Here is a 21,107-nt window from a genome sequence, read left to right as displayed (position 1 = left end):
ACATTTTTCTATAAACAAAACCAATATATGAGTATAAATACATATCAATTTGAAATACATGAATTAATGACGAAATCATTTAATTTTATTTCATCCTTTCATTACTATATTTCTCACCAAAGTACACCTCTTTTGTGTTTCAATTAAATTCTATTATGAATTTAGACTGGGTTCATAAAACAACTCTTTTTTATTTATCAATATATCAATGTGATTTTTGGAACAATTTAGCAAAAGGTTCTTAACCAAATCTGTTACATATTTAAAATTGTTTTTTTTTTACAATACAGGTAAATTCAACAAAATATAAAATTATTAAGCATAGAAAATGAGTTATTAGCTAATATTCAATGAGTATAAAACAAAATTTTAATACAGAGCAATTGTGCAAATTATTGGATTATCTATCAGTCCAAATTAATGCACATATGACAGGTGTACTATAAAGGTAAAACAGAATGACAGTGATGTACTATAAAGGAAAAATAGAACAAAATACTAGACTTTGTCTTTGAAAAAAACTAGGAAATGAAATGCATGCTATGAACTAAATGAAATAAACTTACACATATACATAAATACACAGAAACACATATGATGATTCACAATCCAAATTAATCAAACTCTGTTGTGCATCTTACAGGTAAATAAAAATAAAAATGAGATAAATTTTTCTAAAAATATTCATAAATTAAATTTTTACACACACACACACAATATTCTAAAATTGCTTGGATTTCTAACTTTCTTCTAAGTACGTGGAAAACCTCAAACTATTCAACTCTTTGAAATGATTCGTTTTCGCAGTAATCACTCCAAAAGAAAAAAAAATGTTTAATAATCTAACAGGGATCTTTCTGATTTGACGGGCAACACTTTTCATTAATGTTTTATGTAGTGTTTTTGGTACCGAAACACTTTCAAACTTCGTATACTTGTATATTTTGTGTTATAGAACAGATAAAAATTTTTGTATTCGAAGTTATTTCATGTAAAAAATTGTCGTATTTCGGTAATTTCAACCAATCACTGACGTCTATTGAGGTGAAAACAATTATTGCCATGGGATCTTTTCCCTTGAATAAAATTAGTGCAGTTGTTTGTCAACAACAACTATCCGTTATCAACAACAACTATCAGCGGTATATATTTCGTTTGTCACTGTTATTTATGACATCGTTCATGCATTTGTACTGGTTTTAGCTCTAGGGTTAGGGTTTGGGTTTTAGAGTTAGGGTTAGTTTTAGGATTACGGTTAGGGTTATGATTATTTTTGCCATAACCTCACTCATAACCTTAACCCTAACCCTAACTCTAAAACCCGAACCCTAACCCTAAAACCCTTACTAGGGAATAATGATATAATTAAACAGGGAATAACACTCTTAACACCGGCAAAAATTATTGTTTATAAAAAGAGCAGTAACTGTATTCAGCTGATTGGTTGAAATTACAGAAATATGACAACTTTAACATGAAATAACTTGCAATATATAAATTTTTGTTAAGAAAGCTAAGAGAAAAAGATGTTTATATGACACAGTCTACCAGTATCCCAAGTTTGAAAGTGTTTCGTTAAGAAAACAAGTGTTGCCCATCAAATCAGAAAGATCCTCTAACAGTTTTGTTTCCTTAGAAAGACTGTGGCTAAGTCTAATATCTTCCTAAAAATAACTAAGAAAAACAGTTTTTAAATCCTTACTTATAATCAGGTACAAATTCATTTTTTCTCATCACTATTGGAACTGTTGTCAGAATCATTTAACTTTAGGAAAAGTAATATCCAATTCATAATTACATACATGGTCTTTATGTTTGCCATATATTTTCTTACAATTTTCTATGTCTCCTTTCACTGCATGGCAACATGAAACTGGTATCCATCTTTCATCCATAGTGAAACATCAAAAAATCTAAAAATTCACAATGTACAGTATAAGTCAACTGTTTACATAGTGAAACTACATATCTTCACAAATGTACTGAGATTTGCACTGAAATTCTCATTAAAATATGAATAGGTCTTTTGGCTGGTTTAGTAATATTAACAAACATTTTTTTCAGGCAGTTAAGGGCAGGTTAGTAACAAAAGGGTTAAACCAGAGTTGATAGCTATCTCAGAAGTAGCAGTTACATTTTCTTCACCACTCACTGCATTACCCTCCTTTCTATCTCCTACTCTCCCTTTGCAGTATCACAAATCCACTTGCACACAATATGTCCCTAACATCCCATCCCACTATTCACCATCTTGTTCCTTTGTCATTCCCTCTGTGAGGTTCAGTAATCTTCCACAGGTACCCACCCTACCCACCTCATCCATTTGGATTTACCCTGTCCAATCTCCATTTTACCACAAATGTGTGTGTGAATATATATCCACGTATATATGTGGGTGTATATATGTATATACATGTAAATATATATGTATACATATTTATAGGTACATGCACATGTGTGTGAATATGTTTATTTATGTATGTACGTGTATATGTGTATGTATTTCTGTGTGTAGGTACATGTATGTGTCTTTGTGTGTATATGTAGATACATTTATGTATATCTGTGTGTATGTGTATATGTCTTCCTGTGTGTATTTGTAGGTACATGTATATATACCTTTATATGTGTGTGTGTGTGTGTGAGCGTGTGTTTGGATATATATATGTTTATTTGTAAAGGTGTATGAACATGTGTATGTATATATGCATCGATGCATATATTTATGTGTGTATGTATCTTTGTATGTATTCATGTACATATAGATGTTTTTGTATAGATGTACTAACATAACAATACAATCGTGTGGGTGTCTCTCTATATCTGTGCATCTATGGATTTTACATAAATATGTGTGTGTGGATGAAAGTATACATGCATGTATATATATGTGTGGGTGTGGGTGTGCATGTCTGTGCATATGCGAGTGTGTCTGTGGGTGTGTGTTGTGTGTGTATCTCTGTCCCCCTGGTTATATATACATGTGTGTGTGTATCTATGCGTACATTTATGTATGTATGTTGTCTTTTATTCTTAGTACTTGCACTTCTCTCCCAGTGCCAATTCACTCTAACGTCATAAATTTTAGGTCCCCCCACAGCATACATCTTTAACATCCTAACCCTTTGACTCTGAAAAGAATCTAGTTATCTCTTTAATAAATCTTTCACTTTAAGTTGTCACAATCTAATGTCCTTCAGAGGAATCTTGGTAACATTGGCCCTGCCAGTACTGGCTTTTTCTTCTTTCCCTTCTTCTTCTACTTCCCTTCTTTCTACATCTTCAGTTTCTTCTCTTTTGCCTTCCTCTGTTTGTTTACCACCACCCCCTTCCCTTTCTCCCTCCTATTCTTATACATATCCACCCTCTAGATTCCCCCATCTCCACATAATTTCTTCCCCAACCCATCCTGCATACACACTTTTTAATTTTTCCCTTTTTAGTTCCTCTGGATACTTTCAGAACAACAAGGTCTGATAGACGCACAATGTAATAGCATGACTTTGATACAAGTCTGAAGATGTGCCTCTCCAATGCCTAAAACCCACATATATTATGTAAATTTTTCTTTTAGAAGTTTCGCGTTAGCTGCCGTGGAGATGCTACAGAAACATGTGTAACTTATGAAAGAAAGATGTGCTAAAGAATTTTCTTTGTCTTTTTCATTGGTATATACATACATACATATATATATATATATATATATATATATATATATATATATATATATATATATATATATATATACACACCTCTTCCTGTTTATTTCTGTGATTCCTTTCTGTCGAAGAGCATAGGCTCAAAACGTAAAAGACTTTCTCACTTCCTGAGTGTTAAACTAATACATCTGTTTGTTGTTTACACACCTGTCTTCGTCTTTTATAAATTCTCATTATATATATACATACATACACACACACACATATATATATATACACATATACACACACATATATATGCACACTTGCACACACACACACACACACACACACATATATATATATGGATCTAGTTTTTTTTCATTTGCAAAATATGCATTTTTTAAAAGACAGTAACAAATATGAAAATTGGCTATAATAATGTAGCCTTCCAATCTCATTGCTTCGAAGGTATGATGTGGAGAAAAAAAAATTGGAGAAAAAAGTTACAGAGGTTTAAAAATTTTTTAAACTGCATATTTTTAGCCAATAGCAAGACAGAAATTTTTTGTGTTTAGTAGAGTGGTGTCAACTTTCAAGTTGTACCCTGTGAAATTTAGAGTTTAGCATCTGACCTGTTCATTGTAGGTTTCTAAATAAACAGAAACACCTAATAAAATCATGTATCATCTTATTGTTTCTTTTATCTCTTCATTGATCTATGGTTTTATTATTTTTTTTAATTTGTTATATTAATATATTTGTCTGCATGTGTTTACTTTATGCATGTTTCAGTATTATGTATACCTGTCATGTATTTGTGTACATCATTAATATATAAGTGCATGTGGACATATGTATTCATATATAAGTTTATATGTACATTATGCATTTATGTGTGTGTGTGAAGGGGCGTCTATCTCCAAACCTCTGAAGTTGAGTAATGTTTTCATGCTTGGATTTGTAAACTACAATAAGAATAACACTGGTCAACAAAGAATTTGTCTCAAAGAAAACAATGCCTGTATCATACATTTTTGCATGCAGAATTCAGAAATAATGTCAAATTATCTGTAAAACCCAGTTTCTCTGTTCCACAATATCCCTCTCAGTTCTTGTTACATGGGCTAAATTTCAGTTAAGCTGTTGAAATTTGAGGCTAACGGTTTAAGAAATACTCCTAATTAAAATTTTTATGACCAGGATTAACCGAGAGAAATCATAAAGCCAGTTATCTGAGTCAAAGAGTTCCAAAAATATATGAAATAAAAAATATGTAAAAATACTAACACACAGAAAAAAGCACAGAAAAATATGTAATATACACAGAAAAATTAAAACAAAACACGCAGGTGAAAAGAATCTTGTGGTGTGAAGAATTAAGTGTGAAAAATCAACAGACAACAGTGAACCACAACACAGTGTTTGGTTGTCATGGTAACAAGCTGCTAATGCCACGCTGTGTGTTGATTGGCTAAGATTACCCAAATTTCCCAACTTTAATGCCAAATAACATCAGATTCTTAAATTTATGGGATAAAGTAATTGGTTAATTGTAGTCAAAATTCAGAGTTGCATCGATACACCAAAATTGAAAGCAATCTGAACAAAATTAAGGTGGGGCTTATTTTGCAAATGAGAATGACTAGATCTCATACATATATATGTGTGTGTGTGCCATTGACAGGGTCCCCCGATCCCTCATCTGGTGGTCAATGAGGAAACAAGGGATAGATGAATGGTTAGTGAGAGCTGTGCGAGCCATGTACAGAGACGCTGTCAGTAAGGTGAGGGTTGGCAACGAGTACAGTGAAGAATTCCGGGTAGAGGTAGGGGTCCACCAAGGTTCAGTCCTCAGCTCCCTCCTATTTATCATAGTCCTCCAGGCGATAACAGAGGAATTCAAGACAGGATGCCCCTGGGAGCTCCTCTATGCTGATGACCTTGCACTAATTGCTGAGTCACTATCAGAACTAGAGAAGTTTCAGGTGTGGAAGCAAGGACTAGAATTGAAGGGCCTTAGAGTCAACCTAGCTAAAACCAAAGTCCTAATAAGTAGAAAGGTAGACAAAACACAAACCCCTTCAGGAAGATAGCCCTGCTTGATTTGTAGAAAAGGCGTAGGTAGAAACTCTATAAGATGCACCCAGTGCAAGCTATGGACACATAAAAGGTGCAGCAATATCAAAGGAAGGTTAACTAGGAAGTTAGTTTTTGTATGGAGCAGATGTTCAGGAGCAATAAACACTGTAAATGTGCAGAAAACAACTTCTGCCACATTCCAGGGAGAAAAACTACAAGTAGTTGATAGCTTCCGCTATCTAGGTGACCAAGTTAGTAGTGGGGGAGGGTACGCTGAAAGTGTAGCTGCTAGAATAAGAATAGTCTGGGCAAAGTTCAGAGAGCTCTTACCTCTGCTGGTGACAAAGGGCCTCTCGCTCAGAGTAAAAGGCAGACTGTATGACACATGTGTATGAATAGCCATGCTACATGGCAGTGAAACATGGGCCGTGACTGCTGAGGACATGCGTAGGCTCGCAAGGAATGAAGCCAGTATGCTCCGTTGGATGTGTAATATCAGTGTGCATACTAGACAGAGTGTAAGTACCTTGAGAGAAAAGTTGAACCTAAGAAGCATCAGTTGTGGTGTGCAAGAGAGACGATTGCGCTGGTATGGTCATGTGGTGAGAATAGATGAGGGTAGCTGTGTGAAAAAGTGCCACACCCTAGTAGTTGAGGGAACCTGTGGAACAGGTAGGCCCAGGAAGACCTGGGATAAGGTGGTGAGGCACGACCTTCGAACATTAGGCCTCACTGAGGCGATGACTACTGACCAAGACCTTTGGAAATATGCTGTGCGTGAGAAGACCTGGCAAGCCAAGTGAGACCTAAATCCAAGACCTCTGCCAGCCCACTTATGCATACCTTCCTTCATTGGACACTAAACTCCGCTTGCAAAGACCTGTTGAGGCAAGTGAAATCGAAATCGAACTAAATTCGATGACCCATGCCAACATTGTCTCCTTCATTGGACATGAAACTCAGCTTGCGAAGACCTGTTGGGGCAAGCGAAATCAAAATCGTGATGGCACCTGTGCCCAGCATCGCCTTCCTGGCACTTGTGCCGGTGACACATGTAAAGACATTCGAGCGAGATCGTTGCCAGTACCGTTGGACTGGCTCCTGTGCAGGTGGCACATAAAATACACCGTTTTGAGCGTGGGCGTTGCCAGTACCGCCTGACTGGCCTTCGTGCCGGTGGCACATAAAAGCACCCACTACACTCTCGGAGTGGTTGGCATTAGGAAGGGCATCCAGCTGTAGAAACTCTGCCAAATCAGATTGGAGCCTGGTGTAGCCATCTGGTTCACCAGTCCTCAGTCAAATCGTCCCACCCATGCTAGCATGGAAAGCGGGCGTTAAACGATGATGATGATGATGATACATACATACATACATATGTACACACACATACATACATAGATATATATATAGTTATATATAGTCATATTTAGTGACAATTATGGTTTCCCTTTTTGGTAAACATTGGAAATCATTGTCTATATATATATATATATATACACACACACACACACACACACATATATAGAAAGAGAGAGTATAAAAGGGTCTTTAACCTACATGGATTTACACAGGATTCCACCTAAGGAGTTACAGACTTACTTCTACATGATTGGAAAACTGAATTGTGAACTTTTATGCTTCTTTTTTCTACTCTTTCTTCATTTCCTTATTCCTTTTCTCCTGTCCTCTGTGTCATTTCATTAATCTATACCCTTCTCATTTTCCCTATTTGTCTCCGATGATGGAATATCCCATACTCTGGGATATCCCAGAAACAGCTGTAAGACTTTGAATTTTTCCAGTAATAATAACGTATACGACTTGAGATGTTTGTCTTGCCTTAATGTTTGTTGTCCTCATTAACAATTATATATCTATTTATTTATATATATATATACTAGCAGAGATACTCAGCATTGCTCAGGATTAAAATGGCATAGTTTGTATATATATATTACAGTTAAGTTGAAATAAGTGATACGAGAAAGTACAGCATTGACGACAAAACATTTGTGGAGTAAATTTTAAAGCTTTGCAGGAATGACAATTTGAGTTTAGCACACCAATTTGGAAAGAATTATAATTTTTATAAGAATGAGATGGATCATATCTGAAAGCAGCTCCAGGTGTTGTGAAGAGCAAATTTGTATGTGGTCTGTTTGTGAGAGCTATTCTATTGGGCCTCTGTGTAATCTAGTATGCTAAACATTGTTTTAATGATTCAGCATTAAATGCTGCAGCATGCCTTTACTGATCTTGGGAAAGTCTCATCTCCCATCTCTCTTGAGACTCCATCCAACGTGCTGCAGCATGCCCTTGCTGATCATGGGAAAGTCTCATCACTCTTCTCTCTTGAGACGCCATCTGATGTGCTGCAGCATGCCTTCACTGATTTTGAGAAAGTCTCATGTCCTTTATCTCTTGAGACTCTCGCCTTCAGTTTTCTGCAATCCTCCTTGCTTAATAGGTGCTTTTGGAGAGATTACGTTTTTTTCTTTGGTGGCATATTTCTTTTTCAATATTGTAATCAAAAAATTATGAACATAGAAAAAAATATACATTAATCTCTATTTTTGTAAGCAGTTGTAGTTATGTAGTATGTCTGTATTTTATATTATTTTTTTTGCAGTGTAAATTAACCAAATATAAGCAAATAGTAAATACCTTGCAACTGCTGTGCTAATTATGAACTGGTAATTCAAAGGTAGATAGATTAGATTAGTCCTTCACCATGAGTTAGTAACCATTATCTCGGCCTATGCCCCTCAGCCCGGGCTACCTGATGGACAGAAAGACTGATTTTATGACACCCTCTTGCAGACTACCTCGTCGACGAATGACAGGGACCTTCTCTTTGTGGCTGGTGACTTCAATGGTCATGTTGGACAACATTCAGGGGGCTTCCATGGCGTACATGGAGGCTATGGTCTTGGTTCCCGCAATGAGGAGGGAACCAGGCTGCTGGAGTTCTGTGATGCAAATGACCTTATGGTTTGCAATACTAACTTCAGGAAACCTGCCAGTCACCTAGTCACCTACCGTTCTGGCAGACACACTAGTCAAATTGACTACATCCTCGCCAGGAAAAAGGAAAGATGGCTGCTTATAAATGCCAAAACCTTCCCAGGCGAAGAATGTACCCCCACAACATAGACTAGTAGTTAGTGACTTCAGGATCAGGGCTAAGTGGTTGTCCAGAAGATGATGACCAGCATGTAGGAGAAGAGTCTGGAAGCTTAAAGATCCTGCGAATGGATAGAGATTTAGAGACATATTACTCAAAACCTTTGACAAAATAGAAGGGGATATAGCTTCACACTATGTAGAAGACAACTGGAGGTTTCTACGGGACGACCTGCTGAGGGCCACTGACCAGATCTGTGGGTGGTGCAAAGTCCCCTCTTGACCCAAAATAATGTGATGGTGGAACGATGTTGTTGACAGGGTTATTAGACAATGTAATGAACATTTTAAAAAATAAGCCTACCTTCAGGATGAAATATGAAGGCAGTTAATACATACCCCAATATCAATTGATTTCATGCTGTTGCTGTGCATGAGAAATAGGCCTATTTTTTAGAGTGCTCATTACATTGTTTGTGTGTGTATTTATCATAGAATTGGGCTTTTTTTTAATCTTTTGCTTTGATTTTTAGCAAGCAATATCTTTACCCTTCTTCAAATATATATATATATATAATAAAAATATTAGGGATAAAAATCCAAAATTACAGATAAAAACTCAATTAAAATCAATTTATTAAAAATTAAAATTAAGTTTCACAGTATGTGACAGTGGATTTTCATCGATGAGTTCATGAACCTTGGTTCTTTTCCCTAAAACTATATATATATATATATATATATCTATATATATATATATATATACATACACACACACACACATTGTCTATGCCTGGCTAGGTCAGACAAAACTTGTAGAGGAAACTTTTCTAGAGATCATTGCTCTAACTGTCACTAATTCTGTTTCTGATCCCAAAGTAAGATGTTAGTAATTCCACTGGTTCTCATATGTTTGCTAAACAACAGAACATTGGTTCACTGGTGAAAATAAACACAATGCTTTCATTCAGACAGTGCTAATGATAATATGCAGGATTGACATTCATGTACACAAGTTCACACACACAACTGGCTTCCTTGTAGTTTGTCTACCAATTCCACTCACAAAGTATTGGTCAGTTCAAGGCTATATGCTTGTGAAGCAAACTTTGTAACTACACTGCCATACCTGTGTCTACACATACACATACACACATTTAATGGAAGGCATTTCTGAAGTTGTAAAACTGAACTCATTCATGTCTCTTTTAAGAAAACATTGGATTTTTTTTTTACATATTTGTTAAATAAAATTGCTAATTAAATTATTAAATGTGGAGATTTAATATTAGAGGATAGACACTTCTGGTGGAGTCTGTCTAAGAAAAAGAAGGTATTTTTTGAGGGTGGTACCATTTGATGAGGCGCAATAGATTACATCAAGATCTAATTTATAGGGTCTCAATTTATATTGCCATTGTAAATATATATATAGATACAAGCCTTCCACTGATTTAATTTACAACAATTTTTCTTAAATATGTAAAGTGCATATATATATATATATATATATATATATATATATATATATATATATATATATATATACATATATATAAGATTACTAAAATGAGTGAGACTGTTTGAAATATATACTCGCAAATATTTGACAGTATTTTTTGGAAAAATATGATTGGTGATAAATGCTTAATATGTTAAAAATATTGAACATTTAAACTTTTCCCATGAAGCTTACCTATAGCATAGAGAAATCCACCAACTGACGCCACAGCAATAAATGACCGAGCAATTTTGAGTTCAGGTTTTAGTTCCCATTGTTTAAGAACTGGATCATAGCACTCAACACAACGCAAATATAATGTGTCATCAGGAGTATCTGCCAAAGCACACTCTCCACCAACAGCATAAAGCAAACCATTATAGCTGGTTGCACTAACTGCTGTCCGTGCAATATTCATGCTAGGCTGAAATATAGATGTAAAATATTAGACATATAATCATTTTAACCAGAAACTGCACCATCTTCCCAGATTTAGTCATCAGAATGAACCCTTAAAAAGTTTTCCAAATACTTCAGGAAAGCATGTTTTAACCTTTTAGCATTTAAACAGGCCATATCTTGCCAAAATTTCTACCTATTTTATGTTCAGATTGGCCAGGTCCAGCCTTTCACACCTACTCTACAATATCATTCTAAAAATAAATAAATTCAAAACAATGTGAATAAATAAGCATTACATTTGACAGAGTAATCTGAATACTAAAGAGTTAAACATATTTTCTCCTTTTACATCAACCCTTCAGCTCATTTGTAAGCAATGAATCAATAATTAGACATACAGACCAATGATTATTGAGTTTCAACACAAACAAGTTACACACAGTAAACTGTTTTGCTATCTCAAACCCTTAATATACAGCATCACATATGATGGTATATCTCAGATAGGTTTCTTTAATGTATTACAATCAAAATAGGATTAGATTAGGCATCTTCATTTCTTTTTACTATTAAGGCATTTTTGTTCACAAAACATAGAACCAAAAGTAATTTCTAGATTTACCAGAATTATTAGCATGGCATCAGTTCAAAGTTGGAAAGTGAGATTATACTAGATAATTAACACGTAGTTTGGGCATTTACAATTTCAAGTTTAAACTTTGTCCTGTTCAGTGTAAAACTTTCATTTCTCAAATTTGTAAAATCATACTGGTCAAACTGAGGCCCTAGCTAATATGTTAAAGGTGAATATTTAAATTACCTTTTATCCTAATCTTGGCTAAAATTTACATATACTGCCTTTTAATGCAATTGAACTTTTAAAGAGGGGGATGGGCAAGGAATATGTGGAAATAAGTCATGAGGATAGTTCAAAGAACACAGAATGCCATGCAATAAAGACATATAGAGAGACATTAAAAAGAAGTGCACTTGACTTTTAGAAATTAATATTAGACAAAAGAAAGGTTATGAATTGTTATGGGAATGTGTTGGACGAAATACCTTATAATATTTAGTTTTCTTAACTTACTTTATGGATTAAAAGTTCCAAAGATGACATCATTCAAATGTCATTAAAAATAATACAAAAATCCAAGATTAAATTAGTCATAGCTTGAATATTTAATTGAATTTTTCTGTTTTAAAGTAAAATATTTTATTGGCTAGCAATATTAGGGTTTATTGTTTATAGACATAACTGATAAATGTATATTGGTACAAAGAAAACTTACCACTGTTGACCACTGGTCTAATAAGAAGTCATATCGTTCAACACTTTTCAACTGTGAGTCAATACTGTTGCGTCCTCCTATTACATAAATACTAGGTGGCTGGGCACGAGGAGTGATCAGTTCAAGTGCTTTACTGTTTTGTTTCATCATCAGTGCCTTGTTGACTCGAACTTGGCACTTCCGGCAATTTCGAACCCAATCAGACTGACTTACAATATTTTGCAAGTATTCCATATCCAGCAGAACAAGTTTGATAGCTTGTAGAAAGCGACATGCAACATGTGAACGATGAATTAGATCACACTGCAGCCAGTGACATGCGGCTTCAAACACTTGATGTTCACTTGTTACTTGCAGTTTATCACTGTTGAGCAAATCTAATAACCGTTCTTCAGATAATTGCAAGTATTCCTCAGTACGAATGACATCTAGAAAATTCTGGTAAATGTAGTGACGTGCTGTAGCTTCAAGTTCAATACAGGTGTACATGTCAGCAAAATAGTGGATACCTGTAGATTAAAAATACTCATTTAAAAGTTATTTATGAAAGAGAATTATGAGTATGTATAGAATATTAAAGAATATGGCAAAAGAAATATTACCTAAGCAATTGGAAGCTGTCAGTTGCGATTGTAAGAAATGAGCACACAGATTTCTCAGGGAATGCAAACCAAGGAGACTGGATCCTTGCAGCAAACTCTGAACATTGTCAACTGTGATTTCAATAGAACCACGGTACATGAACTCCAATAAATATGCCATGGTATTTTGGTCTGTACCATGGATTTCTACCCAGTTTTTGTCAGATTCTAACATGCCATTTGTAAACATGGCACGTAAATATGGACTACATCCTGCCAAAACGATCTTGTGTGCATGAAACTGGTGTCCTTCTACAGAGATAATGACATCACAGAGCTGCTGCTGCCGCCATAAATCATACATAACATGAAATGCAACTTTACTATGACTTTCCACATTGAAGGTGCGCGACTCAATCATGCCAGGCAGATGGTCTGGATGCTACACGTCAAACAACAGGATTTCTGCAAATGACAAAAAAATACATATTTTTCATTAAAAAAATTTAGTCATATTTTTACAATCATTCAGTAAGTCATTTTTAATAGTAACATTTAATGATAGTTTTATAGGTGCAGGGCATGGCTGTGTGGTAAGAAGCTTGTTTCCCAACCACATAGTTTTGAGTTTAGTCCTACTGTGTGGAAGCTTGAGTAAATGTCTTCTATTATAGCCTCAGGCCAACCAAAGCCTTACAAGTGGATTTGGTAAACAGAAACTAAAAGAATTCTCTAGTATGTCTGGATGTGTGTGTGTGTTACTATCTATCCCCTTAACATCATATGATGTTTGTAAGCAAGTGTGACATCATGTAAATGGTGTCCCTTTCCAATCTTGCATGAAAACATACCTGGTCATAGAGAAATATTACCTTACTTGAAAATAAGAGAGGTTTGTGACAAGAAGGGCATCCAGCTGTAGAAAATCTGCCCAAACAAATTCCATCCAACCCAGGCATAAATCGAAAAGTGGACGTTAAAACAATGATGATGATAATGATTTTCCCTTCTATTAAGGAAGATAAAATGTGGGTATTTCAATAACCAATGGATTATAGATTCCTTATACAAAACACCCAATCAAGAAGTTCAAGCTATCTATTTTATGTATCATGTTATGCTGATTAGTTGATGCTGCTATGTGCAGTTTTTTGTGGGTGGAACAGTAGTTGGCACTCCATCGCTTACAACGTCGAGGGTTCCAGTTGATCCGACCAGTGGAACAGCCTGCTCGTGAAATTAACGTGCAAGTGGCTGAGCACTCCACATACACGTGTACCCTTAACGTAGTTCTCGGGGATATTCAGTGTGGCACAGTGTGACAAGGCTGTCCCTTTGAATTACAGGGACAACAGAAACAGGAAGTAAGAGTGAGAGAAAGTTGTGGTGAAAGAGTACAGCAGGGTTCACCACCTGCCGGAGCCTCATGGAGCTTTAGGTGTTTTCGCTCAATAAACACTCACAACGCCCGGTCTGGGGATCGAAACCACAAGTCCACTGCCCTAACCACTGGGCCATTGCGCCTCCACAGGGTGGAACAGTACATCTTGTGTAAATGTAGTAATTACTCTATTGTGATCATATAACATTAGCTTTTGTTCACATTTAGCTAGTTTCTTTAAAAATGACAATTCTTTGTATCAGAATGTCTTCAATTGCATTTTTTTTAAAAACTATACATCAAATCATCTCAAAAGTAATGTCTCTTTATGAAGCTATATTTTTCAGTTTTGTATTACTTTGTTTCAACATTTCATTTAACACTACAAACAGAGAATGCCTCATTCTAAAGATAGTCACCATGCCAGATGTCTACATTGGTTATTACTTGAACAACCCCAAAATTCTGATACAAGAACTTCATTCAGCTTGAACCATTCTCCTTGTTGTGAACACCTTGTTACTTTTTATGAGGAACAACATACAGCAGCACTCAAGAGAAATGACAATGTAACAGATGAAGATATAACAAAAGAGCTTAATTTCATTATCATTATCAACCATCAATTGCTATTTTCAAAAACTTGGAATGGTGTCTAAGTTCAATGATTGGATTCTTCACAAACTGAGAGATCACAAAGTTTATGTGTCAGTTCTGCATTGTTCTTCATTTATGAGTTCATTCACCATTTTTGGATCACCTTGTTACCACTTTGAAATCCTTTAACTGTACCAAACAAACATAACTAAAGCTTACTATGAACAACTTGATCAATCGGATGAAAAATTGAAGAAGAGGTGCTCTTTACTCAATATAAAGTGAGTTATTCATGATAATATGTGCCCCATACTCTAAGAATCACCTGTTCCAATATTAAAGAGTTTGGCTGAGAAAAGCTTGCATATACCCTGTATTCTCCTGACCTCACAGCTTTAGGCTGTTACTCATTTCAAAGCTTGGAATATTTCATTGGAAGCAAATGCTTTGATTCATTGGACACACTAAAATTTCAAATAACATTATTTTGAAAAAGTTTGGCAAAACATTGTTGGTTCAAATGTAAAATATGTGATTAAATTAACAATTTACATGATCTTTTAAATTTTATAACAAAAACAATGTATGTTCCAATTTATTTAGTCATTTACTCTACAAGTCACTTTGTAAGCAGTTACATTATAAAACAGCTGGAATGCTCATTATAGAAACTAACAAAGAAACTATTTACGTTTAGTGTATACACACACACACATTTCTTTCTGTGTTCCTTTCTGTGGAAGAGCATTAAACTAATACATCTGTTTGTTGTCTACACTACCTGTCTTCGTCTTTTGTTTTTTTGTGAATTCTCCCCCTATATATACATATATTCTTTTATTGATTTCAGTCATTGGTCTGTTGCCATATTGAGATACTGTCATCAATGATTTTATCAGTCATATCAATTCAGTCCCAGTAAATATTTTATCAATTCCATTTATCAAATTGCTTAATTCATCATCATTTAACATCTGTTTTCCATGCTGGCATGGGTTGGACAGTTTGACTGAAAACTAGTAAACCGGAAGGCTGCACCAGGTTCCAATCCAATTTGGCAAGGTCTCTACAGCTTCTTAATGCCAACCACTCCTAGAGTGTAGTGGGTGTTTTTTACGTGCCACTCAGTACATGCTGTAAAGGAGATGGCATTAGAAAGGGCATCCAGTTATATAAATAATAACAAAGCAGACATTGGAGCATGATAGTCCTCAAACCCATTGAATCTTGTGAAAGCACACAACCCATGCCAACATGGAAGATGGACATTCATCAATAATTATGACAATATATATATATATATATTTGAGTGCATATGTATGTGTATGTATATATGTATGCATGCATACATACATAAGTTGATTAATTCCTGTTCCCTTGTCATTGCTTTAATTTCTTTTTATGTGCTGTACATGCTTAATGCTTTTTTCTGAAGCATTTGTATATTGAGTTCTGACAGCATGTTATTAGTATCACTGTCCCTAAGTGAAATCTTTATATATACATGTATACACAAGGTCTGATCAAAAAGTATCAAGAGTGTTGCTATGGTCATGGCACTCGACTGAACTTTGTTGCACATACACACTAAGTTATAACATTCTTGCTCACTTTCGTTGTTTATAGAAGTCCTTGGAAGTAAAGTGTGTAGAGTGAGAGAGTCTTGAAAAGAAGATTGGGTTTCAGCTGCACAGGATCTCCTTGATTGTGTCAAGACAAAAACTTTTTGAAAACAGTCATAACAGGTGACAAATCATGGGCCTATAGCTATAATCCCAAAAAGATTTCAAGTAAATCCAAGAGAATGTGACAAGGCAGCTGCTCATTATCCCAAAAACAGGAGTTCCAGGATAAAGAATTGAGTGGGCAAGTGAATTTGCAAGAGAGTGAAAGGAGATAGATGGCGAAGAGTGGAATGCAGAGAGTTAATACAGATGGAAGGTGGGGGTAAGGTTAAGAAGATGAGTTGCAAGGAAAGGACTTGTCAGGGACAAATTGTGTGCAGGCAAATTTGTGAGAGTGCGAAAGGAGGGTAGGAGATAGAAGGGAGGAGTGTTAAGGAAGATGGGTTATGGAGGAGGGAGTCATAAATATGAACAATTTGCCTTTAGGGCCTCATTTTTACTTAGATGGATCTTCTTAAGCACAAGCAAATTGCCCATTATCTTGGTTATCATCATGTCGTCTCTGAGACTCAACATCTGAAGGTCAATTTTCATCTTGGGTCTACCTCCTCTTGCAGCTATTCTCATCCACATGCATCACATGATCATACCAGTGCAGTCTTCTCTCTTGCACACTATATCTGATGCCTCTTATGCCCAAATTTCTCTCAACACATTTGCACTTTAGGGGTGTAACCAGCCCACTTATGTGTACCTTTCCTTCACTGGACACTAAACTCTGCTTGCTAAGACCTGTTGAGACAAGTGAAATCGAAATCAAATTCGATGACTGGCATCCATGCTAGTGGAGCGCTAAGAGCACCATCCGAGCGTGATCATTGCCAGAGCAGCTGACTGGCTTCTGTGCCAGTGGCACGTAAAAAGTACCATTTGAACGTGATCGTTACCAGCGTCATCTTATTGGCACTTGTGCCGGTGGAACATGAAAAAATATTCAAACGAGGTCATTGCCAGTGCTGCTGGACTGGCTCCTGTGCAGGTGGCACATAAAAAACACCATTTGAGCGTGGCTATTGCCAGTACCACCTGACTGGCTCTCGTGCCAGTGGCACGTATAAACACCCACTACACTCTCGGAGTGGTTGGCGTTAGGAAGGGCATCCAGCTGTAGAAACTCTGCCAGATCAGATTGGAGCTTGGTGCAGCCATCTGGTTTGCCAGTCCTCAGTCAAATCGTCCAACCTATGCCAGCATGGAAAGCCAACATTAAATGATGATGATGATGCACACTAACATTGCATATACAGCAGAGCATATACAAACCTTCACATGTCCTCTACAGTCACAGCCCATGTCTCGCTACCATGCAGCACTGCTGTTCCTACACAAGAATCATACTATCTACCTTTCAATGAGAGAGAAGCCCTTTGTTAGAGTAAGGTTAGGAAGTTAAGTTGTAAGTGAACTTTCCTCAGCTAATTCCGATTCTAGTCTCAACTACATCTAAGGGTCTCCTAGGTATCTGAGGGAATCTATTTCCTAGTGTTCTTAGTATCTATTGTTCCTGCCCATCTTCCACACACACAAAGACTATTTTCTTTGTTAACCTTCCTGTGATTTCACTGCATCTCTTATGTGCCCATAGTTTGCACTGCACAGCAGGCTAAAAAGACGTTTTCGTGAACTTTTTGTAAACAATTTTGCTTTCTTAGGAAAAGTAGACATGCAAAGAGCATGGGTAAAAGTTTTCAGGATTAAAGTTGTGTCAGAAATCCTTTTTTTTTACCTCTAAATTGGTCTACGTTGAAGACTTGAGTAGATATTTTGATATTCTGATACCTGAATGAAGGTCACAATTTAGCAATTAAGGGGAAATTGAACTGCCAAATATAACCATGATTTCACACTGATGAAACATGTTGTTCAGCAGTTTAGTCCAAAAGCACACACAGCTTCGTAATAGGTGTATGTCTATTTTTTTGTAATGTAATAGCATAAACTGGCCCATACAGGAAAACAGAAAATGACAAATTCTGGTGTCTATATCAATCTTTGTGAGAGAAAAATGCATTTCTTTAGTAATTTTGAAAGAAGAATGTTGCAATGATACCATTAAACAGCAAATAGAATGTTGAAATGGAATGCTTACTGTAATTTTTGCAGAACAGGGCTTTTGAAATAAACTGAGTTTATATTTTGTTTGTACAGATTCAGGTGGTGATGGTTATTCACTTAATATTGGTAAAATGGCTCAATTTGTTATAATTCCAGGGCAAAACCTGAGTTGGTTTCCCATGAATAATACACCCACATGTACAGAATATAAGAAATTAATCTACATCTCAATTATTAAACTAATATAATTATAGATATAATCTTAAATGAGCATATCATTTTTTAATCATAACTTGGTTGAAAATATAGCTATGATAGTGTTTAAGGGCTCATTGGAGGTGTCATTGTAGTGCATTGTGATGTCAATGTACAGCAGTGTTGTACATACTAAATACAATTTAAAAACTGAAAGAATGAAAGAAACTGATCTGAAGAAATTCAACTGTTTTGACACTCATTTAGCTAGTATTTTGAGCACTCTTAATACCACAGACCACATCAGTGTTAAACATTGATGTGCACTGGGTAGACCAAATGAAATTTCTACTTACACCATTTATACACATCAAACATGGCCATTTCCCTGAAGAGATATAAACAGAAACTGAGAACTGAGCCTTGGTGAATGGACAGTTCTCACCAGCCATTCATCTACCTCTAGCTTCTGCAGTGATCATTAGATGAAGGAGTAAAGGACACAGTCAAAGGTTTTTTTCCATGTTGACAAATGCCAAGTACAGCAGTTTATTTTTGGTTAAATGTTTCTCCAAAGAAGATAGCATTAATAATGTTTCTCCCTGGCACAAAATCCAAATTGCATCTAGGTTAACTCCCTTCTAAATTAGTTATGCAATATCCCTTCCTGTAACTTCCATGATCTGGTCCAGCAATTTGATACCTCTGTAATTACTTCTGTATGATACCTTCCTGGACAACCTGATTAATTATACAGTGATTAGGCTGTATCCCACTCCACCAGATAGTATCTCAGTGTAATTCCTAATGAACCAAAGGCTTTCCCTGTTTTCATATTCTTAATTCCTTTATCCATCATACTGCTGTCAACATAGATAGCTGGTCCCACTGTTGGATCTACATTAGGAAGACTCTCCTTCTCCTATGCATTCTTCACATTTAGAAGCCTTTCATAGTGACACTTCTATACCTCTTTCTTTGCAGAATCACTAAATGTAAGTGTACCATCATCTATCCTTACACACTTTAGTCCTACAACATCATAATTTTCTCTGACACACTGTCTTGCAATCTAGAATACCTCATGCCACTGAACATTGGCAAACCTCTTCCATTCTGCCTCTCCCTAGCTAAATATACTTATTACCTAGTTTTTCTTTTCTTCTAGCTAACTGGTATAATTCTCTACTACTGCCACACTTCCAGTCCTGTTTCTTTGCGTTTATGGCTCCGTCTATTTTACTGTTCCAACACCATGTCACCTTTGGTCTGGTTGGAACTTTGCACTAGCTACAGATTAGGTCTGTAGCCTTCAGTAGACTGTCTATTTGCAACTTCCAGTTATCCTTTATGTTATATCTCCTCCTCCTTGTCTAATGCTTCAATTAAGATGTCTCTAAAGCTCTAGCTCTTCAATGGACCCTTAAGTTTCCATATCTTCCTTTTCCAGACTGGTTTGCTTCTCTAAGCCCTTCTCATCCATTGTCTAAAACTGCTAACAACTAACCTATGTTAGGGAGTACATTCTTTACTGAAGAAGGTCTTTGTATTTCTGAGCATCCATCTTTCTGGTGAGAACATAGTCAATTTGGCTTGTATAGCTGACAGGTTGATAGCTGATCATGTGACTGGCTGGTTTCCTGAGATAAGACTTGAATTACAAAACTCCAATAGCCTTTTTTCTTCCTCATTTCAGAAACCCATAGCCTCCATGAACATTATAGAAGCCACCAGGACGCTACTCAATATGCATGTTGAAGTCACCAGCCACAAAGATAAAGCCACTATCATTTTTCACTGAAGTAGTTTGCAAAAGGACATCATAAAATCAATCCTTTTATTCATTCCAGCAGCCCTCGTTGAGGGGCATAGGCAGAGATAACTGAGAATGTGTCTGTCTGACTGTATGTGTGAATCCCTAAAACTCAAGTACTACCCAACTGATTTCATTCAAATTTTACACATGCATTACATAGAGTCCATGGAGTGTCATGGGCAAAAGATTTTTTAACTTCTTGCCTAATGCAGGCCCAGAGAAATCTTTTACACTGGTTTGGTATTACATGTCAAAAGTGAATATTGTTTCATTTTTAATTCTAATGTGATAACACTAAGTCAAAGGCATATAAAAATACATATTTACCTTTCGATTACCAGTTAACAATTATCGCAGTGGTTGCAAGGTATTTACAGTTATTAACCCTTAAATTAACATCTAATACATGTGGTTCATCATCATCATCATCATCATCATCGTTTAACGTCCGCTTTCCATGCTAGCATGGGTTGGACGATTTGACTGAGGACTGGTGAAACCGGATGGCAACACCAGGCTCCAATCTAATTTGGCAGAGTTTCTACAGCTGGATGCCCTTCCTAACGCCAACCACTCAGAGAGTGTAGTGGGTGCTTTTACGTGTCACCTGCACGAAAACGGCCACGCTCGAAATGGTATCTTTTATGTGCCACCCGCACAAGCCAGTCCAGGGGCACTGGCAACGATCTCGCTCGAAAATCCTACGGGAGCCAGTCAGGCGGTACTGGCAACGGCCACGCTCAAAATGGTGCATCT

The 21,107-nt window shown here is 36.2% G+C and overlaps 1 protein-coding gene across 1 annotated transcript in view; it reads right to left on the bottom strand.

Annotated features, from left to right (window-relative positions):
- The window catches only part of LOC106881638 (kelch-like protein 18), a 59,590-nt gene that overhangs the window by 22,398 nt on the left and 16,085 nt on the right, over nt 1-21,107 (bottom strand). The window contains exons 2-4 of the mRNA XM_014932102.3: nt 12,644-13,087; nt 12,042-12,550; nt 10,543-10,771 (exon numbers count right to left, since the gene is read on the bottom strand). Coding sequence (XP_014787588.1) covers nt 10,543-10,771; nt 12,042-12,550; nt 12,644-13,043 — 1,138 coding nt within the window. The 5' untranslated portion in view covers nt 13,044-13,087. The remainder of the gene's footprint in view (nt 1-10,542; nt 10,772-12,041; nt 12,551-12,643; nt 13,088-21,107) is intronic.

This window comes from Octopus bimaculoides, chromosome 4 (assembly GCF_046866305.1).
Source record: "Octopus bimaculoides isolate indiv1 chromosome 4, ASM4686630v1, whole genome shotgun sequence".
In the NCBI taxonomy this organism is placed as follows: domain Eukaryota; kingdom Metazoa; phylum Mollusca; class Cephalopoda; order Octopoda; family Octopodidae; genus Octopus; species Octopus bimaculoides.
Note: the sequence above shows the minus strand (reverse complement) of the source record. Positions and strands in the feature narration are given on the sequence as shown.